Here is a 25,429-nt window from a genome sequence, read left to right as displayed (position 1 = left end):
CCTGGATTTGAGAATTACAGGGCAAGGGAATAGCAAAGAGAATAAAGAAAGAGACCTGTGTGATCTGAGTGGAATAAATTGGGGGAAAATAGTAATCGTTTAGATTTAGTTTATTAAGAGTTGAGGTCACTGACAGAGCCAGGGTCAGAATACTTCAGGAAGTATTCAATGTCATGGTAAAGGCTTTTCCCTAATTTTTCTTAAGTGAGCTGAGAAGAAGTCAATAAAACTTTTTAAGCAAGAGAGTAACATTATTTAATATATTAAAAAGACTACTCTGGTATTATGTGGAGAAAAGGGTAGAAGAGGTAAGAAAAGATGGTAGACGAATGTTAGGCTGGTGACAAAGCCCAAGCTAGAGATGTTTACTTAGACTGCATGCTGCCAGTGAAGGTTCAGGGAAGTAGATATATTTGAGACAGCTATCAGAATAGCAGCTAACATTTACTGAGAACTTACTATATGCTGCCCATTGCATTTTATATGTATGAACTCTTTCAATACTATTAACTACCCTATGAGGTTGATAATCTTATTTTTGTTGTGCAGGTAATGACACAAACAGGTGTGGACAATGGCCCCAGATCACAGAGGTAGTTTGACTCTACCATCTCTTCTCTTAAGAAACAGAACTCTCAACAACAGACTGTGTACATGGGAGGTGGGAGAATGTGGGTGGGGAAAACAAAGCAGAAACTGTAACTCTTGGATTTGAGGGTTGTATAAATGGACAGATGGTGATACCATTTATTGAGCTTTAATATATACACTGTAGAAAGGTCAGGTTAATAGGAGGAGAAGTAAGTTTAGTTTTAAACAGTTTGAACTTTAGTTGCCTTTAAAGATCTATATGGAGACGTCAAGCAAGCAGGAGTTTAAAGCTGTTGCCAGAACTGGAAATGTCCATTTGGGAGTCAGCATATAGAAAACAGTTGTTTACAGGGGCAAGAGGAAATGGGAAATGACAGAGGAACAAATCTAGAGCTAATGTAAAACATGATAACTATAATTAATAATATTTTATTAGGGATTTTTACTAAATGAATATATTTTAACTACTCCTGTCATATACACAAAAAATAAGATAACTATGTAAGACAACAGCTATGTTAATTTGTTTATCTATAGTAACTGTTTTACTGTCTTTAGGTATTTTGCAGCATGTTATGTCACATCTTAAATGCATACAGTATAATTTAAAATAAAAAATAAATCATGGGTATAGCTAAGTTTGCCTAAGGAGAGACTGCAAAGTGAAAACATAAGAAGGTACTGTATTAAGTGAGCCCTAAGAAACTGTGTGGAGTTTGGATAAAGGAGGAAAGGTTGGTAAAGCAGACTGTGAAAGAGTAACTAAAAAGGAAAATGTGGTATCATGGAAACCAAAGGAAATGACTGTTTCAAGTGAAGATTCAACTATGTTGAAAGTTGCTGAGAGATCAAGGTATCTTATTTTTTTTCCTCAGGCCAGTTTTCAAGCTTAAGAAGGTAGAATGTACTATAGTTTGAACAACTTTGAATGAAAACTTCTAATAAATGACGTATAAGAATAAAAAACAAAACGAACATTAAAGACATTTTTCTGACTCAATAAGATTGATATCTGAAAACTTCTAATCATTAAGGAATTTTCAAGTTTTTAATTTTTAGTGCAGAAAGTATAAAAGTTTAGCACTATATTTTCTTTATATTATTTGTGTGTGTGTGTGTGTGTGTGTGTATATGTATATAGTAAAATTATTCTTACCTATATAAAAAAAGGTCTTTGGCAAGTCGCTTAGGTCCAATTATTTTGAAGATAATTTCATATGTTTCAAGTGCCTTCCGATGAACTCCACCTGGTAATGCTGGATGCAGACATTGAGCTAGGCGTTTGCCTATGGTCAGCTTTTTGGGTACTACCTGGTACTTTGCATTATTTTGTAAAACCTTAAAGAAAGCATTTTAATGTAGTTGAGAAAAACAAAATACTGCATTCATTTTACTTCCATTTTCTAGCATAATATCATTAAAAATGATCATTGTAGATCTGTATATTTTGTCAATTTGCCTATATATATCATATTTAAAATTAAAATTGAGGAAATGTTAAAAACTTAATTAATTTCTTTAAAAAATAAACCTGTTAACAGAATAACATTTTTAATGAAAAATAATATTTTCCAAAACAAATTTATGGAGCAGAGAGGCATTTTAGATTTTTTTTTTTTTTGGTAAATTTGTAATATTTGATGTAAGAGAAGATAGCTACATGAATCAGCCTTCAATCTATTTTTGCTACTTTGTTTGAAATAAAGTCTGGCCTCATCATAGATATTTACAATACTTGGAAAAAGTACAACCATTGTTCTGGCATATCAAATTATAGCAAGTAATTCTAACGCTTATAAGAAAACCTATACGAGATTATAATTACCCATTTATTTTTATAAACTCATTTTCTAATTGGACAAAACAACTTTTTGTTTTATTTATTCAACCATAACTTTCCTTAGAAATAATGGTCTGGGCCAAATTTCTGTAGAGAGATCCTATCTTACCAACCACTCAAGGGTAGTTAAGTAAAGAAGATCTTATAATAAATGTAATTCTTTAGTTTGAACCTAGAAGTCAGTATTATGATAAAGTATTGATAGAATGTCATAAAGTGAAGACTCAGAATGAATACGGACTGTGTTAGAACTGGAATTTAGAAGAAATATAAAAAGTCTTATTTTACAGAAGAATAAACTGAGGTTGAAATTTTAGATTAGTTTTTTTCAAAAAACTAAAAAATTAGTTTTTTTTCCCCATAATAAATGAAATGACTATCAAAGGCAGTATAATAGAAGAGTCCGCACCAGATCTCCTGGTTCATTAAACTTATATACTAAAACATGTTTAGACTACATTCAAAAAATACACACACACACACACATACACACACACACACAAATGTATATATATACACATATGTAATCCTTGCCTCCTTCCATCACAATTTTGGCTGTTTCATTAATAACTTGGGTATTCTACTTTTAAGTTATCTAGATATCATGAAATCTATTTTCATGACTATTGATTAATCTAAAAAAATGAATTATGTACCTAATTAGGCAAATTAATTTCCATCATTTAATGACTTGTCTTTAATACCAATTCCCAGTATATCTTCAGAAACAGACTCTTCAGAACTCTTTAGAAAAAGAAATAACCTAACTACCTTTAAGAAAACTTGTACTTTTAGATGCAAGTTCTTGTGGATGTTGTAAAGAAATAAAGAATTATTCAAACCTCAAATGATAAATGTCAGAAGTTCTAACATGTTAAAGAGAAGCTTCTGTATCGAATTTTAAGATCAATCCTTGGCATACTGAAAATGTAAACTTTTCTTTTTAGAGTATCAAAGTGATTATCTGTCATATCAGGTTGAAAACTAGTGTCCTGGTGTGGTATTGTGAGAGTGTATGTGTAGGTTTTCATCCATGTTTCCTGGCTCATAACTCCCACTGACCTTATTATAATATTGGGGAACTTTGGGGCCTCAAAACCAGGCCTCAAAAAAACAACTTCTCTCTGACTTTTTCCTGTCCTCTTCTCATCTCCTTTTTCTCCCTAAGGCAGAAATCTTCCCCTATCTTTCTATCTTGGAGCTGGCCATAATGAAATTCTCTGGAGTACTTGGTCTCATTGTAGGTCAAAAGACCCCCATTTCAGAAAGGGTCCTGCCCCCTAACCAGAAGGAAGGAATGCTGCACAGAGAGGCCATTTCTACACGGCTGTCCATGCTTCAATCATGCCAATCCAATGAAGTCTCAAAAGGCTCAAAATATGTTTCTAGGCCAGCTGAACATGTGGAGAATCCTGGAGGGTGGCACTCCTAGGGAGGGCATGAAAGTTCTACATCCCTTCACTCATACTTCACCCTATGTACCACTTTACTTATATCCTTTGTAATGTCCTTTATAATAAACCAGTAAATGTGTTTCCCTAAGTTCTGTGAGCCGCTCTAGCAAATAAAACCTAAAGAAAGGATTGTGGAAATCTGATTTATAGCCAGTTGGTCAGAAGCACAGGTAAAACAACCTGGGGCTTTAACTGGCATCAAAAGAGAAAGGCAGTCTTATGGGCTTAGCCCTCAACCTTGTGGGATCTGATACTATCTCCAGTAGATAGTACCCAAATTGAAGTGGGGCACATCAAGCTGGTGTCCATGGTAGAACTGACTGCTTGCTTGCTGATAAGGGAGAAATAACCGCTTAATTTAGGTTCATGGAAGTCTTCTGCATTGATTGTAGTGGTGTGAGAGGAGAGGAAAAGCAATTTGCATTTTTTCCCCCACACACATCTTTGTATGTATTTTGAGAAAAATTTCTTTCCTTATTTGTATGTTAAGCTATTTGATAGCCTGGGTGTGGTGGCTAATGCCTGTAATTCCAGCACTTTGGGAAGCCAAGGTGGAAGGATCACTTGAGGCCAAGAGTTCAAGACCAGCCTGGCCAACATAGCAAGACCCTGTCTCTAAAAAAATAAAAACAATAATAAGCCAGGCACGGTGGCATGCCTGCAGTCCCAGCTACTCAAAGGCTGCGGTGGGAGGATTCCTTGAGTCCAGGAGGCTGCAATGAGCTATGATGATGCCACTGGACTCCATACTGGGTGAAAGAGTAAGACCTTATCTAAAATAAAATAAGTTATTGAAAAACCACTCCTTTCCTATCTAACCCCTTTAACATTTAGAAATGCTCCCATTCAGTAACAATTTAAAAAAAAAAACAAAACCTTAACTATGGGTATGAGGTGAAAAAAACTGATGTTTACAAAAAAAAAAAAGGTCAAAACAAAGAGCCAAAAGTTGATCAATGATGCCACCACAGTAACTGAATAAAACTCAGACATGTCAAGAAGAATCACTCAAGAACAAGCTGCAAGGCATAACCAACTGCTTGTATATAACTGCCTTTGTAAAAAGTACCAAATTATAACTACAGCTTGCCTAGATACAAAGTGTTTGCTTGCTGCTATATGCCATTCGGAAAGGACACAGGAATTTCTGCTTTCCATCTGTAGGTTTTCATTTTGCTGCCAGGAATTCCAGGATCATCTCTGATGTTCAATTACAGAAATTTACTAGCCCTCATAGTTAACACAGTTGCTTCCTTCCTTCTCTTGTTTTTATAGTTAATAATCATAGTGGTAACTGTATTTTTCAAGCACTGTTATTTCTTTCAATCAAAACTTCCAAAGCCTTAACAATATACTTGACTATATAGACATGCAACTCATGAAGAAAAATAGCACTACCAAGAGTAACCCAAAGTTCATTTATGTTTTTGCATTCTTACTTCAAGATTTAGAGAAATCTAACAAGTACAAATACAGATTTCTAATTTTTACTCCTTTTACAAAATGGATAATGCAGACATACCTTATTAAGTTTTCCAAGTGCTGATATCAAATCTGCCCATTCACTGGAGTACTCAAAATTCTTTAGTGCTTTGTCAACTGCAGCTACATAGTTTCTGTATTTGGAGTCACTCAATAACTCCAGCTCTTCTGTGTTCATCCTCCCACAATGTCCCACTAGAGACCAGTTCCAAACTCATGTAAAGTCATTACCTACAAAAGAGTTTGCAGGAGAAACCAAGGTTCAAAGTATTAAAATGGGTTCATATGATCCTACTACAAAGGTAATGACTAACTTGAAAATGTTTCCTACTGTTAGCAGTGGTTGAAACTCTTTTCAGCTAGTGTGCAGAGTCATGGACGTATTCAAAGACAGCCTGAAAGATAACAATCTGTGTGTCCCTTCCTAGGAATTGGAAAAATGACTGTGAAAATTTATTATGTAATAGTGTAGAAAATTTTCTTATATCAATTTAGAAATCATGTTATTTCCCTGTCATATTTATGTAACATTTCTGATATATACGCTCCTTTACTTTGTTCTGATCCTAAAATACACTAAGTCTGGTTAGATTGGCAGAATCAGGAACATAGAAGGCAATTTTTAAAATGAATAATTTGGAGATCATTTTATTAAATAATAAGTGAGCAATGAAGGCCCATTAGCTGTTTGGAATTAGACTTTTTGAATAAAACAGACAAGAACATGTGGTGATTTAAAGTATGTCCATAGCTGGGTACAGTGGCTCACACCTGTAATCCCAACTACTTGGGAGGCTTGAGGATGAAATATGGCCTAAAGCCAAGGTTTTAAGACCAGCCTTGGCAACACAGTGAGATTCTAAAAAATAAAAATATATTTAAAAATAATAATAAAAATTAACCAGGCATGGTGGCACCTGTAGTCCCAGCTACCCAGGAAGGTGAAGCGGCAGGATGGCTTGAGCCCAGGAGTTCAAGGATACAATGAACTATGATTGCCCCACTGCACTCCAGCCTGGGTGACAGAGCAAGATTCTTTCTCTACTAAAGCAAAACAAAACAAATCCACAAATTCTTTGATATTTCTTTGAAAAAGTAGTGCCTAGTCCCCCAGCACCGTAGGGTCAACTTTGTGACTCATTTCTAATGAAAAGAATAGCATAGAAGAGACAATGTTTAATGGCCAACAGGTCATAAAAGCACTTTGGTTTCCTTTACTCTCTTATCATTACTTCTGGGGGAAGCCAGCTGCCATATCATGAAGACACTTTCAAGGAGCCCTATGGAGAAGGCAGGACCCATGACAAGGAGCTGAAGCTTTCTGTACAGCCATGTGAGCCACCTTAGATGCAGATCCTCCATTCTCAGCCAAGTCTTAATTTGACTATGGCCCCAGCTGGCAGCCTGACTGTAACTTCATGAGAGACCGGAAGCCAGAACTACATAGGCTAAGTATCTCAAATTCATGACCCACAGGATATTTTGTTACAGGCCACTGAGTTCAGGAGTAATTTGTTACAAGCCATAGATAATCTAGGATAATAGGAAGAATTTAATCAAGGTTCCACTTAAAAACCAATGTCGTGGCCGGACGCAGTGGCTCAAGCCTGTAATCCCAGCACTTTGGAAGGCCGAGGCGGGTGGATCACGAGAGGTCGAGACCATCCTGGTCAACATGGTGAAACCCCGTCTCTACTAAAAAATACAAAAAACTAGCTGGGCATGGTGGCGCGTGCCTGTAATCCCAGCTACTCAGGAGGCTAAGGCAGGAGAATTGCCTGAACCCAGGAGGCAGAGGTTGCGGTGAGCCGAGATTGCGCCATTTTACTCCAGCCTGGGTAACAACAGAGAAACTCCGTCTCGAAAAAAAAAAAGTAGAAAAATCTATAGAGACAAAGTAAATTAGTGGTTGATAAGAGTTGGGGGGAGAAGAGGATTTGGTGGAAAACAGAGAATGAACTCAAAATAAATATAGGGTTTCTTTTGGGGATGACAAAAATGTTTTAAAATTAATTGTAGCGATGATTTTACAACTCTGAATATACTGAATACCATCATATTATACACACACATACACAAATATACATATACATATATATACATATACACACACATACATATATATACATACATATATACACACATACTATACATATATACGTACATACGTATACATACATATATACATACATGTGTATGTATGTATACGTATGTACGTATATATGTATGTATGTGTATATATATATATTTTTTCCCCCCTTAGACAGAGTCATCTTGCTCTGTCACCCAGGCTGGAGTGCAGTGGTGCAATCTCGGCTCACTGCAACCTCCACCTCCAGGGGTCAAGCGCTTCTCCTGCCTCAGCCTCCTGAGTAGCTGAGATTACAGGCACCTGCCACCATGCCCGGCTACTTTTTGTAGTTTTAGTAGAGACAGGGTTTCACCATGCTGGACTCAAAATCTTGACTTCATAATCTACCTATGTTGGCCTCCCAAAGTGGTGGGATTACAGATGTGAGCCACCACATCCAACCCATATTATATACTTTAAATAGGTGAATTGCAGGGATCTATGAATTGCCTTAAATTACATGGAAAATTTACACATCTTACATTTCAATGGAGAGTCTACTTCTTTTATAATATTTTCAAACAATTGAGAAAACTGTTAAAACAGTTTTTTAACACAAAGGTTCAGAGCCACTAGAGAATACAGCCAATGAGTAGAACTTGTTTGTGTTTAAAAAAAAAAAATCTATTGATTTATAAAATCAAAATTTCCTTGGTTAAGGCTGTGCCAAAGAGAGGTAAGATGGGCTTCCCAATTCTCTACTTCACTTCTTTTATCCACAAAAATGACAAGCCCCAAATCCTATCTTTGAAGAGAGTAATCACCGTAAATGTGATTTCACTTGACATGAAATTATTTTGCTTCACTATACCATGTGCCAAGCACTATATTTAGGTGCTGACTAGAGAGAACATTCCTGATCTCATGATACTTTCATTCCCAATTGGGATGGGTGAGAGTAGAGAACAAAATAATATAGTCAATCTATTTTTCTCTTTAAAACTGGGTATTGATGCTAGGGGACTTAATATAAAGTTTATGTGGGGGGAAAAACAGTCATACAGTAGTTCTCTCCCACCCTTATCCACATTTTCGTTGTCTGTGGGGTTTCAGTTAACCTCAGTCAACCAGAGTCTGGAAATATTACATGAAAAATTCCAGAAATAAACAATTTATAAGTTTTAAATTACATAGCATTTTGAGTAGCATGACGAAATCTCTCACATAACAAAGTGAATCCTCCCTCTGTCCAGTGTATTCATGCTACTGATGCTAACTACCCATTAATCCCTTAGTAGCTGTGTGGGTTATCAGATTGACTGTTACAGTATCACAGTGCTTGTGCCCTTATTTTATTTAATAATAGCTGTAAAGTGCAGCAGTACTATGCCTAATTTGTAAATTAAACTTTATCATTGTTATATATGTATAGAAAAAAAAAACAGTATTTACAGAGTTTGGTATTATCTGCAGTTTCAGCATCCACTGGGGGTCTTAGAACATATCCCCGGCAAATATGGGAGGGTGGGAGAGACACTACTGTGCCTTCAAGCTTTGGACTCAGCGGCAAATTGAACATAAAACAGTATTTTGAAGTACTCGAAGGAACTCACAATAAATATGAACTTAAATACGTGAATCAAAATAGTATTAACCTTGCACATCAAATTAATTTTGTTTTATGTAAGAAATCGCTATGCAATTTTCCTACCAGGGAAGTTCTTTAAGAGTAGGAACTATGTTTTATACATGTCTGTATGCTGGAAAACATGTAACTTACAATATAGTGAGGCTCAAGTTGGACTCATGATTAAAGTGTTTAAACATAATGGTTAAAGACTGGTAATAAATTAAAAATGATACAAGCTACTTAATTACCAACTTTTAAATACAAGATTTAACCATAAACACACATACACAGAATACATACAAAGCAATACCTGTATATATGTCAGATACAAAAGACTAGCATACTAAAACAAGCAAAGCTGTAAACTTTGATAGCTAATAAAACAGTTAATACTAATAGTGACATATATGGAATGAAGGATAGAGTGAACACAATCGAAAACATTTCTAATTCTGTTTCTCAGAGTCAAAAGGACAGCAAAACCAAATTAAACTCAGGAAAAGTATCGACTGGACTGGATTTTCTGAAAGCATATAAAATTAGCATAAAATAACTACATTTTAGTCAATGAACCTAAGAATGTACTTGTTGTGGTAGATAGAGTAAAACACATGCATAAATTTATCAGCAGTTGAAATTTTATCAACAATTTTCTTTCCTTAGCAAGATTTCCAGAATAAGATAGAAAACAGCATTCATTTTGAAGATATATAATATTCAGTGCATGAGGAAGATTAACCTGCAAAGCAATTTAGTAGTAATTTCTATTAATGAAAAGAGGGCATTTATCAGTCTAACAATTTTTAAGCAATATTAACTCAACATACACATCCTTCAGATAATCTTTTCTTATTTGCTATTAAAAAAAAAAAAAAAAACAATGAATAATGACCAGCTAAGGTTTTTAACTCTTGCATGCTTCTACAGCTAAAATGTTTGGTCAGGTAATTAATTTGAACTTTCTTATTTTTTAGCCAAAATATTCCTAAATATTTAAATATGATTTAAAAGTGTTCATATAGCTTAAGACACACATAAAACACAGAATATTAAAAGTAAAATCTTATGAAAATTGCTGAAAAATGAGAGGGGGCATTCTGTAGAAGTTTCATCAGCAGAGCTGTATTATTTTTGATATGAAAACGTGGTTGGTATGTTTGGCCATGTCCTTGCCCAAATTTCATCTTGAATGCCCACATGTTGTGGGAGGGAGCTGGTGGGAGGTAAACAAATCATGGGGGCAGGTCTTTCCCATGACATTCTCATGGTGGTGGGTGGGGCTCATGACATCTGATGTCAAAAAAAACCTGCACAAGTTTTTTTTTTTTTGCCTGCTGCCAACCATGTAAGACATGACTTGCTCCTCCTTGCCTTCTACCATGATTGTGAGGTTTCCCCAGCCACTTGGAACTCTAAGTCCAATTAAACCTCCTTCTTTTGTAAACTGCCCAGTCTTAGGTATGTTTTTATCAGCAGTGTGAAAACTAATACAATGGTCAAATCCTGGGAATAAAAATTTAGTTATAATTCCTCATGATTTTAATACAAATAAAATTACTCATTATATATCAGAAGAGAAGGGTAAAGATACATGACTTTTAAACTTTTCATCCAATATGTAAGTACAAATTGCAGTTCTCAGGTATTTTCCCCCATATTTTATTTTATAATGGCTTAGGTCAATACGTCTCAAACTAGCTGTAGTGAAAGTTCATTATTTCCACCCAACCCATCACTGACACTGACCAATACTTTTCTAAAATATAAAATCATGTGCTTTAGTTGTTGCAGCAACATTAAATTGTTATAGAAGTTTCTAAATGTTTACTTTTATCTCTGTGCTTATTTCATCACGTCTGTTAACAAAGTTTGTGAATGTCACACTTTAAACACCATGGCTTAGATCAAAATGTAAATATAACATATCCCCATATTGTATCAAACTTTGTATCATGCCTCTTCTCCAGAATAAATACATATATTCAATAATAAAACTGTTTCACAGAAACCCCAGGCAATGAAAAGACAGGCAGTAAAGGGTAGGGCTTCCAAGAACAGGGGTTAAACTCAAGATGGCCTAAATTCAAATCCTAGCTCTAATGCTCATGCAGCTAAATATATTCCCATCAAGCAATGCATTACTGTAATAACTACATAAGTATAATAAAACTTTTTCCAAAATTTTCTGCAACTAGCGATTAGCATCTAATTAATTTGAAAAGATTTGACTTGACTTCTGGGAGTATCATACTTAAGTAGCTTTTTTTTTTTTTTTTTTTTGAGACAGAGTCTCACTTTGTAGCCCAGGCTGCAGTGCAGTGGTGCCATCTTGGCTCACTGCAACCTCTGCCTCCGGGTTCAAGCTATTCTTGTGCCTCAGCCACCTGAGAGACTGGGATTATAGGCACATACTATCATACCTGGCTAATTTTTGTCTTTTTTTTTTTTTTTTTAGAAGGGACGGTTTCACATGTTGGCCAGGCTGGTCTCGAACTCCTGGCCTCAAGTCATCCACCTCCTTGGCCTCCCAAAGTACTGGAATTACAGGCATGAGCCACCACACCCAGTCTAAATAATATTTTTAAAATCTCCTTTCACAAGGGCTGGAATGACTTCCTTCACATTTACAGTTATGTTTAATACAGATTAAACTGAACAAGATTTTTTAAAAAGAGTTACTGGATATAGCACATTTTTTATAGATGTTCTTAGGTAATCTTTGTTTTTTTAAGCACTTAATAGCCATGTGAATATAGTCTATATTTGAGGAGAGTAAGGCCAAGTGTGACTATACCAGTTAAGAAATATACTGTAGTAGAAATATACTGCTTTTTATTTTTTTTCTACAAAGCTTTTCTCAGAAAAAAAAAAATGGTTAACTACATTGTCATTGATAGATTAATTCATTTATTTAGATCATATTTGAGGGCCTATTGTTTATCAGTCACTATGATGGGACTGCCGATGCAGATATGAACTAGTAAGATAAGGTTATTGACATCATAGTATTTGCATTCCATTGAGAGATGATAGGAAACAAACAAATATGAAAATTTCAAATGTTAACAAACGCTAGCAAGGAAATAATGTGATGTTATGGGGAAGATGGTAAGAGTTTGGGCCCCAGGCAGGGTACTTACACTGATCAGAAAGGGTTTTGTTACGGTTTGATATTACTGAAGGATGGAAACAAATTTGTCACACAGAGTTGACCTAAGAGATTTTAAGAATAGCAAGAACAAAATGCCTACAATGCAAAAAATTTTGCTGTATTTGAGTTTGGATATTATTTTAAGCTTTGTATTGGAATATGTGTTTTTAGAGTATAAGTACACTGCAGGGTTAGCTAAGACGCTGCTGTTGCTGCTGCATCAAAAGAGGTCTTATCCTCAGAATAACTAAGACTAGAAGGTGACAGGACAAGCTTTGAGGAAAACCATCATGTACTACTGTCTAGTTTGTCAAAAGCCAGTTTGTTGTAGGGCTGGGCATGGTGGCTCACACCTATAATCCTAGCACTTTGGGAGGCTGAGGCAGGTGGAATAATTGAGGCCAGGCGTTTGAGACCAGCCTGGCCAACATGGCAAAACCTCATCTCTAATAAAAATTAATCGGGCATGGTAGTGCATCCCAGTAATCCCAGCTACTCAGGAGGATTGCTAGAACCTGGAGGTAGAGGCCACAGTGAGCTGAGACTGTGCCACTTGCACCACAGCCTGGGCAACAGAGCAAGACTCTGTATCAAAAAACAAACAAACAGTTGTAAAAGTGTGGAATTATTTCTGGGCTCTCTATTCTGTTCCATTAGTCCATGTGTCTGTTTTTATGCCAGTTCCATGCTGTTTTGGTTACGATAGCTTTGTAGTATATTATGAAGTCAGGTAGTAAAATATCTCCAGCTTTATTCTTTTTGCTCAAGATGGCTTTGCTTATTTGAGATCTTTCGTGGTTCCACATGAATTTTAGGATTTTCTATTTCTGTGAAGAATGTCATTGGTATTTTGATAAGAATACCAATGTGTGGCCAGACGCAGTGGCTCAAGCCTGTAATCCCAGCACTTTGGGAGGCCAAGGTGGGTGGATCACGAGGTCAAGAGATCAAGACCATCCTGGTCAACATGGTGAAACCCCGTCTCTACTAAAAATACAAAAAATTAGCTGGGCATGGTGGTGTGTGCCTGTAGTCCTAGCTACTCGGGAGGCTGAGGCAGGAGAATTGCCTGAACCCAGGAGGCGGAGGTTGCAGTGAGCCGAGATCGCGCCATTGCACTCCAGCCTGGGTAACAAGAGTGAAACTCCGTCTCAGAAAAAAAAAAAAAAAAAAAGAATACCAATGTGTATTGAATGTATAGATTGTTTTGGGTGGCAGACATTATAAACAGGGATTCTAATTCAATAAATGGCCATGGTGGAACTATATACAAAGGGAACCACATATAGAACATAGAAGACAACAATCTACTCCTCCCAAGAAAATAATTCCTAAGAGGTAAAAATATGCTCCGAAATGGGATGAAATACTAGAGAGGTACTGCACGTTGGGCTGCACATCCAAAAACAGAATCACAGATCTGGCTGTCCCAAAATTTAGGATGTCCAGGGCTGATAACAGGATTCCTGATCAACTAGGAGTATGCTTTAGTGTAGAAATTCTATTATTAAGCATCTAAGTGATGCCTTATAGGACCTACTAAACACAGGTTTTTTTCTCTTGGCAAAAGGAGACATAATTCCTGAGGGTTATTAGTTATAAGGGGACAAAACAGTAGTTCAGAAAACAAATATATCAAGGAAGTTTCCTAAATTTTGATGAAACCTGTGAACATCACTGATAGTTCAATTACATATTATGGTTTAGTTATATATCATTGTATTAACCGTATTTATAAAAAGAAGTAGTTGTGGGGATAATCTAAAACAGAATCCCAAACAACTAAGTTTTGCTTTTAGGATGTATCTGCTTTTCTCAAACATATCTTTCTAATGTTTTGTTTTTGCTAACATTAAAATATATGAATTCCTTGTGTATACACTGATTGGGTAGGGGGAAATGAAACAAACATTTTAGGTGGCAAGGGAAAAAAAGTCAGTCTAAGAGTAAAATCAGAATGGTACACTTAAAGAACATCTAAATTATACAGATTGACCATATTCTGTTTTGCTTTCATTAATAGTTTGGAAGAAGCAAGAAGACATTGATTATTTTTTATACATAGCAGAAAGTAAGACGTAAGAATAATGATAAAAATGAATGCATGGCTATTCAGAATGATTAGAAATAGAGACGTGAAATACAAGACGAGGAATAACTTTTAACTATCTCACCATGGTTTTTTTTTCCAGCTTATTTGAAACGTCACTTTTCATCAGAAAGTACCTTTCTCAAAATTAGTATCTTTATTTATAGCTATAGTTCTTCATTTAATGACAACAATTTTGCTTAAACTTTTAAATATTCTAAAACATACTACTAAAAATAAAGTAAAATAAGCAAAAATAATTTTACAGCATAATTAAACCCATACGTTAAATCATTATTTGCAAAATAATATTTAACCAATATATTTAAAAATTGGTAATTTAACAATGTTTTCAACATTTAAAAATAAATAGTATTCTCTTAACTTATTATAGTGTTGGATTTTAAAATAAAGACTGGTTTTTACATAATTTAACATAAAAGCACTGTACTGTACATACTGCCAAACATTTTTCTATACTTCCTAGTGTGTTCCAATTTAGCTGAATATCTGTAAATAAATTTTAATCACAGCCAGTAGAAAAAAAATTTTCCTATTAAAAAAAACCCAGGCCGGGCGCGGTGGCTCAAACCTGTAATCCCAGCACTTTGGGAGGCCGAGGCGGGTGGATCACAAGGTCAAGAGATCGAGACCATCCTGGTCAAAATGGTGAAACCCCGTCTCTACTAAAGATACAAAAAATTAGCTGGGCATGGTGGCGCGTGCCTGTAATCCCAGCTACTCAGGAGGCTGAGGCAGGAGAATTGCCTGAACCCAGGAGGCGGAGGTTGCGGTGAGCCAAGATCGCGCCATTGCACTCCAGCCTGGGTAACAAAAGCGAAACTCCGTCTCAAAGAAAAAAAAAAAAAAAAAACCCCATGCAATTTTTTTAAAGATTTTTTCTTTTGCACATTAAGACTGTTCCAAAAGTAAAATCATAAGAGAAAATACACATGCAAAAAATTCACTGTGATGCAAATTCAATCATGCCTATGTATCTAAAGGATAACATGAAAATATTACAGAGGAAGTCACCAACAGGCTAATTTAAAGGTTTTTAAAAAATAAGGATTCACATTGGATGCAGACCACGCATGTATCTGTGCACATTAGTTTACAAAAAGCTATGAAAGAATGGTGACAGAAAGCAGTCTTGCACAAGGGTTAACTCCATTGATAGGCAAAGGACAGAAATCTAGAATGAATTTTGAGGATATCAAGACACTTAACTGAGAAAAATGGGGTCTGGCCTACAGCAGACCTTCTCCCAGCTCCTACAACCCTTCAGTGTTCATCCCCTCTCATGTTGTAAGGTCAAGATGAAAACAAAACAACAGCATTACTAATACTCACCATGAAAGAACAAAATAACTTTGCTGAGGTGTTAACTCTGTAAGAGAGAACTAACTCTAGATATTTTTGTAGATTCTGAAGCACCTAACAGAATGAGAGCCAAAATAAGGTATTGCTTATTATAAAATCTTTATTCAGAATCTCTACAAAATATAGGCACCCTCGAAAATACCGATGAATATAAAGTTATTATATCACTTTCCATTTCATACTACCTGTTGTCAGAATATCACTTCAATATAAGAAATGCTATAAAATCTGTTAAGCACTGCTACTGTTTTCAGAATTTCCCTTTTTCCTTCATAACTGTCAACTGCACCATCATCTTCCTATATTGAACAAGTTTGTACTTGGACGATTTCGTTTTGAAGCAGTTTTAATAAAGTCTACAAATGCACATTTTTCAGAGTGGTCTTTTATTCATGTAGCCTATCTTATTCCTAAACTATGACAATAGCCTATTTTCATTACCTTCACCTTCTCCAAAAGCCAATTAATTCTACCCAGGAAAGAGCAGGTGGAGCACGTTCCCTGCTAAAAGCTCAAAAAAGTACATTTGATAATTCCTGGAAAGCACTTTAGCTCAGTGTTAACTAAGCACATAGGAAGTGCTCTTATTACTGCTATAATTATGACATTCATTTCCTGAGATATGAAATCCAAGCTGTTAGCCATATAACTAAGGTCTTCATAAAGTAGAACCATTCCTTCAATCTTATCATTCACAGTTCTGTCCCAGCTAAGCAAAACCTAGGTGACTGTCCACTGTTAAAGACTTGCTCCCTCCCATCTCAGTGCCTTTATGCTATTAATTTTACAGACAGAATTTAATTTTCTGTTAAATCATACTAAACTCAAAATGCTATGCCTCTGCATGATACCTTGTGATTCAACTCCTTTGATTTGGCTAATGTTTAAATCAGTATCTTTTTCAATATTCAGAAGAAGGCTGTCCAACCCACAACCCAAAACAGTTCTGAATATGGCCCAAGAAATTTGTAAACTTTCTTAAAACATTATGAGATTTATGTATGGACCTTTTTAGTTCATCAGCTGTATTTTATGTGTGGTCGAAGATGATTCTTCCAATGTAGCCCAGGGAAGCCGAAAGTTTGGACACTCTTGATTTAGAAACATGGCTTACATGACAGTATAAAATGTAAAAAAATGTACATATCCTTCATGTTTTAAAAGTTTAAAGTCCCTTTTATTTTTTTGAGACAAGGTCTCATTCTATTACCTAGTCTGGAATGCAGTGGCACAATCATGGCTCACTGAAGTCTCTAACTGCTGGGCTCAAGCAATCCTCTTGCCTTAGCCTCCTGAGTAGCCAGGATTACAGGTGGGTGCCACCATGGCTAATTAAAAAAAAATTTTTTTTTGTAGACAGGGTCTTGCTTTCTCTTCCAGGCTGGTCTTGAACTCCTGGCCTCAAACGATTCTCCTGCCCTGGCTTCCCAAAGTGGTGGGATTACAAGCATGAGCCACTGTACTCAGCCTATAGTCCTTTAAAAAAAATTTTTTTTAAGCATACAACATTTACTATGTTTTTTTTTTAAAGGGGTCTTCCTATTTTTCCCAGGCTGGTTTTGAACTTCTGTGCTCAAGCAATCCTCTGGCCTTGGCCTCCCCAAGTGTTGGGATTACAGGAAGGAGTCACTGAGCCTAGTCAAAATTTACCATCTTAACCACTGAGTGGTTAAGTACATTCACGTTGTTGTGCAACCAATCTCCAGAACTTTTCATCTTGCAAACTGTAACTCTAACCCATTAACAACAATTCTGCTTTCTGTTTTTATGAATTAGACTACTTTAGATACGTATGTGTCTTTTTATTATGACTGGCTTATTTTACTTAGCATAATGTCCTAAAGATTCATCTATGTTGTAGTATGTGTCAGAATTTCCTTAAGGCTAATATTTCATTGTATATAGACACTATATTTTGCTTATCCATAAATCCACAGATGCACATTTAGTTGCTTCTACCTCTTGATTATCATGAATAGTGCTATCAGCATGGGCATGCAAATTCCTCTTCCAGATCCTGCTTTTTTATCCTTTTGGATACATCCAAAAGTGGGATTGCAGAATTTAGAGAGTAATTTTTAAAACTTTTTTTAAGGAATAGCCATACTGTGTTTCACAGTGGCTGAGCCATTTTACATTCCTACTAACAGTGGCCAACAAGTTTTTAATTTCCCTATATCCTTCCCAATACTTTTTTTTTAATAGTAGCCATCCTAATGGTTGTAAGGTTAGGTATCTCTTTGTGGTTTTGATTTGAATTTCTCTAATGATTAGTGATCTTCAACGTTGTTTTTCCTTTTTTGACACGTAATCTTGCTCTGTTGCTGAGAGGGACTGCAGTGGCGCAATCTCGGCTCACTGCAACCTCCGCCTCCTGGGTTCAAGCGATTCCCCTGCCTCAGCCTGCTGAGTAGCTGGGACTACAGGTGTGCGTCACCACGCCTGGCTAATTTTTTGTATTTTAGCAGAGACTGGGTTTCCCCATGCTGGCCAGGATGGTCTCAATCTCCTGACCTCGTGATCTACCTGCCTCGGCCTTGCAAAGTGCTGGGATTACAGGCGTGAGCCACCGAACCCGGCCTCAACATCTTTTCAGATGTTTGTAAGCCATTCATATATCATCTTTGGAAAAATGTCTATTTAAGTCCTCGGCCCATTTTAAAATTTGGTTATTTTGCTGTTATTATTGAACTGGATGAGCTCTTTATGTATTCTGGATATTAGCCTCTTATCAAAACATACAATATATGAATATTTTCTCCCTTTCCATAGTTTGCTTTTTCACTTTATGTTTTCTGATGCACAGAAAGTTTTAAGATTAATATAATCCCTTTTTTTATTTTTGCTTTTATTGTCTGTGGTTTTGCTGCCATATCCAAGAAACTGCCAAACCCAGTGTCATAAAGCTTTTCTCCTATGCTTTCTTCTACGAGTTTTATAGTTTTAGGTCTTATCTTTAGGTCTTTAATCCATTTTGTGTTAATCTTTGTATATGGTATAAGACATACAACTTAATTTTTTCACATCGGGGATATCAGTTTACCCAACACGATCTACCTACTATCTAACCAGTTTACCCAACACTTTCCTCATTTAGTCATCCTGGCACCCCTGTCAAACACCATTAGACCATACAAACTAGTGTTTAATTTGGGTCTGAGATTTTATCCCCTTTGGGAAGTCTTCTGTGACCATTTCACCATTTCTCCAACACTCACATACACACTTCCTTCTTGTCAATTCCTACTACACAGTAAACTTCCTCTATCATAGAACTTACCTTGCTTTATTGTAATTGAACTGTAACTCCAGGGGTGGTAATCCCTGTAACAGAGAGACCTCATCTGTCATTTTAGCTCTCAAATCCCCAGCTCCTAGCAAATTGCCTGATCCACAGTAAATAGTCAATAAACATTATAAAAATTGAATGACAATAGAATATTTTCAGCTGGTAAAAATAATGAATTAAGTCTGTACATTGATTTTTAAAGTGCGAAGATACATTAACTAGAAGAAGCAAAGTACAGAATAGTGTTTATAATATGCTACCATTTACATTAAAAAAGGAAAATATGTATTAATTTGCATATGTGCAACACATATCTCAAAGAACACACAAGAAAACAAAACATTACTTCCTAGGAGACAGGTGGTAATGGGGTGGATGACGGTCCAGGAGAGGGAGTCTTTTCATTGTACAGATGTTCCTTGACTTAAGGATTATATTCACATAAACTCATCTAAGTTGAAAATATCCTAAGTTAAAATGTATCTAACATTTCATTTAAAATTGCTAGGCTCAAGCAATCCTCTGGCTTTGGTCTTCCAAAGTGTTGAGATTACAGGAATTAACCACTGAGCCTGGCCAAAATTTATTACCTTAATCACTGAGTGTACATTTCAGTAGTGTTAAGTACATCATGTTGATTCACTATTATTTGCATCATTGTTTAGCCTAGCCTACCTTAAATGTGCTCAGAACACTTACATTAGCCTATCGTTGGGCAAAATCACCCAATATAAAGCATATTTTATAATAAAGTGTTGAATAGCTCATGTAATTTATTAAATACTATACTGGAAGAAGAAATCAAAATGGTTGTATGGGTATTACAAGTCCAGTTTTTACTGCATGTGTATCATTTTTGCATCAGTGTAAAGAAAAAACTACCATGTTTTGGGGACTGTCTGTATACTTTCTTACACTTTTAAAATCATATTACTCTATTTATGGTAATAAAGGGTAAAATAACAAATAATGTCTCTAAAAAACATGAAATAGCAACTCTGTAAAATGTGCTGTTTCCTTTCATCCAATATATAACAAAAAGAAAATAAAACTAAAATCTGTATCTTAAATGCCACATCTCAACTCAAAATCATAACCTCCTCCCAAAACACCATGGAGACTAAGAATTTTGTTGAAGTGCTTGATTTGTATGGCACATAATTTTCAAGTGGCATTTTAAGTTCATCTTTGAATATTTTTTCCGAAATCATAATGAGGTATGTATATACACACACGGAGTAAACAGGTATTGCTTAAAATTTAGATACATATTCACATACTGGCTTCCAAGATGGCTTTCAAAGATCCTCACTTCCTGATATTCGTGCTCTTGTACAATTTCTTACCACACAGAATATTGCTGGCCTCTGTCAATAATCAGTAGAACACTGCTGAAGTAAAAGTCCATAATAGACAGTGCAGTTCCCACCTTAATGTTTCCAGAATCTCTTATTCTGGGGCAAGCTGGCCTCTATGTCATAAGGACACTCAAGCAGCCCTATGAAGAGGCCCATGTGGGAGTAACTGAGTCTTTTCTCTAAAAGCCAGAAACAACTTGCCTTGCCAGTCATGAGTGAACCACTTTGGAAGTGGGTTCTCCAACTGCAATCAGACTACCTGCAGCTGACGCCAACATCAGACTGCAACCTCATAAGAAACTCAAGCCAGAACTCAACCCAAACAACTTCCCTATCCCCTCTGACAACATTTGTGGGAGATACTGTTTTAAATCACTACATTTCAAGATAATTTGTCATATAGTAATAGATAACTTAAAAACAGTTTATTCTCAAATAGTATTTTCCTTTTTTCAACAGCAATAGATAACTTAAAAACAGTTTATTCTCAAATAATATTTTCCTTTTTTCAACCACAACCTCTATATATTAAGACATAATAAAAGTTACCAGATTACACAAAACTAATTGGCAGCCTGAAGTTATGGAATCATGTAGTTTTGGAACACAGTGCTTTGAGAACAGCCTTCCAATAAAATGTCAGAGGCCATATAATATTTCTGGAATCCCTCATTCAGGCTCAAATGTGAACTGCTGATCGGGTGCCGTGGCTCACATCTGTAATCCCAGGACTTTGGAAGGCCAAGGTGGGCGGATCTCAAGGTTAGGAGTTTGAAACCAGCCTGGCCAACATGGCAAAACCCTGTCTATTTTAAAAAATACAAAAAAAAATTAGCCAGGTTTGGTTGTGTGTACCTGTAGTCCCAGCTACATGGGAGACTGAGGCAAGAGAATCACTGGAACCCAGGAGGTGGAGGTTGCAGTGAGCACCGAGATCACAACACTGCACTCCAGCCTGGGCCACAGAGAGAGACTCAGTACCCAACGCCCCCCCCATTGACCCCCCCCCCTTGCAAAAAAATGGGCTGCTAATTGGTGGTAATGCTGTATACAATATGAAAAGTCATTCAAATACATATTTCTTCCAAAATGTTGGAGACTCTCTTTAAAAGCAAGTACTGTACTATATTCTATTTTTTAACAGGCCAGCAGGAGAAAAACCTCTCCAGGAAATTTTTTAATTGTTGAGCATGTATGGAAAAGCCACTGTGCCAGCTGCATCATGCTGAACACAAGCAAAAAGCATAATCAGTGCTCTGCAATGGCATCTGGAGTACATAAAAATTCTAGCTATCTAGAACATTTGCCAAAAATAACACTTATATTCTAGGGGTTTAGGTAGCTGATACTTTATAGTACCTTTTCATAATATAATAGCACAATCAAAAGCAAGTGAAAAACGTAGGGCTATTTACCTGTATAATTCAAAGGACTAAGACTGCAGTGCTTTTATGGTTTTTAGATTACAGTCAGCTGTCACTTCTAAAGGATGACTGTTTAACTGTACTGCTTCTATACTGCTCCTTTTACTGTAGAGAAGCAGGAAAGAAACCACTTGTTTGGTTATGCATCCAAGATGGCTTTTTTTACTTCCAATTTTTGAGGTTGTATCCCAGAAATTTATATTAACAGGAATCTGACCTCTGGTTGAGTAGCAAAAAACTATGTGTACTGATAAACTTATCACAACTCAGGTTAATTTTTTTTTTTGGAAAACAGTTAATACCAAATGAAAGGGTCTATTTAACCAAGCTCTTTGTTCATGAACATAAAGTAACAGCAAACTTTAAGCTCACAATATGGATATATGCCTGTAATTAACAACAGCAACTTTACATACAAGATGTATGTTACAAGGCCAGGCACGGTGGCTCACACCTGTAATCCCAGCACTTTGGGAGGCCAAGGTGGGTGGATCACGAGGTCAAGAGATCTAGACCATCCTGGCCAACATAGTGAAACCCCGTCTCTATTAAAAATACCAAAATTAAGGTTGGGCGTGGTGGCTCACATCTATAATCCCAGCACTTTGGGAGGCCGAGGCGGGTGGATCACGAGGTCAAGAGATCAAGACCATTCTGGTCAACATGGTGAAACCCCGTCTCTACTAAAAATACAAAAATTAGCTGGGCATGGTGGCGTGTGCCTGTAATCCCAGCTACTCAGGAGGTTGAGGCAGGAGAATTGCTTGAACCCAGGAGGCGGAGGTTGCGGTGAGCCGAGATCATGCATGCCATTGCACTCTAGCCTGGGTAACACCAACGAAACTCCGTCTCAAAAAAAAAAAAATACAAAAATTAGCCGGGCGTGGTGGCACGCGCCTGTGGTCCCAGCTACTCAGGAGGCTGAGGCAGAAGAATCACTTGAACCCAGGAGGCGGAGGTTGCAGGGAGCCAAGATTGCACCACTGTACTCTAGCCTGGGAGCAAGACTCCGTCTCAAAAAACAAAAAAAACCACACACACAGAAAAAGATGTATGTTACAAACTAAGAGCGGGGAATTTATTTTCCAGTCTGTTCATATGAAACTCCATCCATAAGAGAGTAGAATGTGTCATCTCAGAAAGAAAAAGTCTAGAAATGTCTTTAGCAGGATGGAAATATGAAAATATAGCTATATAAAACTTAAGTGACGAGAGAAAAAACTAAAGGCAATAGGAGATTAACTTTAATACCTCATCTACTCATACAGCAGCTTTCCTAGTTAATTATATTAACATTTCATCACTCCTGAATCAACAGTCATCACTTTGTCATCTAACAGGTTCCCACTTGTTTTCAGATTTAGATTTTAGATTTAAATATTTATCTTAAGGGTAATGTACCCTAATAAGATGTAACATCAGTAACATTCAGAACATTTTTGAAAAAAGAGACATATCTGATTCAAGAATGATTATATTATCGTTGTACTGTATTTTCTAAAGTAACTATATTTTTTAAGGTAAATGTAGCACACTTCTCAATTTAATTTAATTAAGACTTTATTTCCCAATTATTGCACAGATAAAATTCTAAGTCATTTTTAAGCACTGATTAACTTGGTAGCTACAAAAATTTGGGCCACCAAATGGACAGATGTGAGATGATTTTATCAGATCTGAGGGCAGAGGTGACAATGAATCAAATGAAGGGCCAGGTGTGGTGGCTCATGCTTGTAATTCCAGCCCTTTGGGATGCAGAGGCAGGCAGACCACCTGAAGTCAGGAGTTTGAGACCAGCCTGGCCAACATGGCGAAACCCCGCCGCCTCTACTAAAAATACAAAAATTAGCCAGGTGTGATGTCAGGTACCTATAATTGCAAGTAATTGGGAAGCTAAGGCAGAAGAATAGCTTAAATCTGGGAGGCGGAGGGTGCAGTGAGCCAAGATCATGTCACTGCACTCCAGTCTGAGTGACAGAGCGAGGCTCCATCTCAAAAAAAACAAAAAACAAGGTTATTCCCTCTTCATTCTCTTTCAGTTCCTCTGGCTGCATCAAGAACAAAGTCCCAGTTTAGTGCCAAGATGTTAACCATTGGCAAGATGTCACCATTGAAATTCTTCCCAATCTTACTTTTTTTTTTGTTTTTTGAGACAGAGTTTTGCTCTTGTTACCCAGGCTGGAGTGCAATGGCGCGATCTCGGCTCACCGCAACCTCCACCTCCTGGGTTCAGGCAATTATCCTGCCTCAGCCTCCTGAGCAGCTGGGATTACAGGCATGCGCCACTATGCCCAGCTAATTTTTTGTATTTTTAGTAGAGATGGGGTTTCACCATGTTGACCAGGATGGTCTCGATCTCTTGACCTCGTGATCCACCCGCCTCGGCCTCCCAAAGTGCTGGGATTACAGGCTGAGCCACAGCGCCCGGCCCCAATCTTACTTTTAAACAAAGGGCAAGTTTTAGAATTAGAGCCTCTGGCAGAGAAATTAACAACATTTGGTTTTCATTATTTTTACGTATATGTCCAGCTTCTGTTTATGCCAAGTGCCACCTGCTTTCTACTCATAGTTATCTCAAGTTTCCTTTAAAACATTACACATTGATATAAAGAAATATTAATAACAGAATGTCAAACAGGACTATATGGCCAAAATGTTGAATATAATATCCCAATGACTGAAGTTTAGAAAATATTACACTAATCCATTTGGTCAACAAATAAGTACCTGCTATATGTTCGCCATTGGGTTAGCCACCACAAAGCACAGAGAATAATGTTTAAAACAATATGAATAGGAAAATCAGAAGACGGGGAAATAAATTCAAAATGAGGTAATCAAAAAAAGGTTCACAAGGTAGCATTTGAGCTAGGTCTTGAAAGATAGGTATAATTTAGACACTCAGAAACAGGAGAACATCCTGAGAAAGTAAAAGTATAATATGTGCTTGAGTGGCAGCATGTTCCAAATCTTGATTATGGTGGTAGTCACATAGGCGTGTATATGTCTACTAAGACTTGTTGAAATGCACACTTAAATGAATGTACAGCAGTGTATATAAATTTTTCCTTAATAAATTTGATACCATATCATTGACTAATGCAATGAAAGGTCATTGAGATTTCAGGCTTGGACAGCTTACAGAGGAGGAAGTAAATACAATAAAGAAAAAAGGGAAACCGCCAATTAAAGACAAATGGATCATATTTTCATATAATAAATTCTCAATAAAAACTGTTGGCTATTACACAAAAAATATTAGTTTTAGATTTCTGCTTAATAGTTCCAGGAAGAGAATTTACTTGAATTAAGGCTTATCTATTAAAATTTCATGTTCTTTTCCCACCTCTATGCCCAAGCAAAACTGTACATTAACACCATTCACCCTAAGAAAGTAACAAGGAATGGACAGACTATCCACAATGGTTGTGTGCTAGTGACACTTAACAGATTTTAGCAAAACAATTTAAGATTGTGTTCAGCACACATCCTGTTTGTAAAGCAATTTAGAAATAACCATCTCAGAATTTGTGTTTTAGCCTTTAGCTCTTTTCCATGATATAACCTCTTAAAATTATGCAGTTATTACACAGTAAGCAAAATGGCATTTTAAAGTTCCAAGTGAAGACTTGTTGATAATGGCATCACTTTTATGATTTCTCCTAAT

General features: G+C 36.4%; 1 protein-coding gene across 40 annotated transcripts in view; it reads right to left on the bottom strand.

The window, feature by feature from the left end:
- Positions 1–25,429, bottom strand: part of DOP1A (DOP1 leucine zipper like protein A) — a 98,548-nt gene that overhangs the window by 70,885 nt on the left and 2,234 nt on the right. For 21 of the 40 annotated variants that reach the window (XR_013534368.1, XM_008994715.5, XM_054254188.2 and 18 more), the window contains exons 2-3: positions 5,408–5,598; positions 1,748–1,929 (exon numbers count right to left, since the gene is read on the bottom strand). The exons of 2 other annotated variants lie outside the window; for them this stretch is intronic. Coding sequence is in view for 30 of the 38 variants with exons in the window: in XM_008994715.5 (XP_008992963.2) it covers positions 1,748–1,929; positions 5,408–5,545 (320 nt within the window). In the remaining 8 variants the exon portion in view is untranslated. Of the gene's footprint in view, positions 1–1,747; positions 1,930–5,407; positions 5,599–18,971; positions 19,016–25,429 lie in introns of all 40 variants that reach the window. 17 more of the 40 variants (XM_054254187.2, XM_078369623.1, XM_078369626.1 and 14 more) reach the window with 2 other exon arrangements.

The sequence above is a fragment of the Callithrix jacchus genome, chromosome 4, assembly GCF_049354715.1.
Source record: "Callithrix jacchus isolate 240 chromosome 4, calJac240_pri, whole genome shotgun sequence".
NCBI classification, from domain to species: domain Eukaryota; kingdom Metazoa; phylum Chordata; class Mammalia; order Primates; family Cebidae; genus Callithrix; species Callithrix jacchus.
Note: the sequence above shows the minus strand (reverse complement) of the source record. Positions and strands in the feature narration are given on the sequence as shown.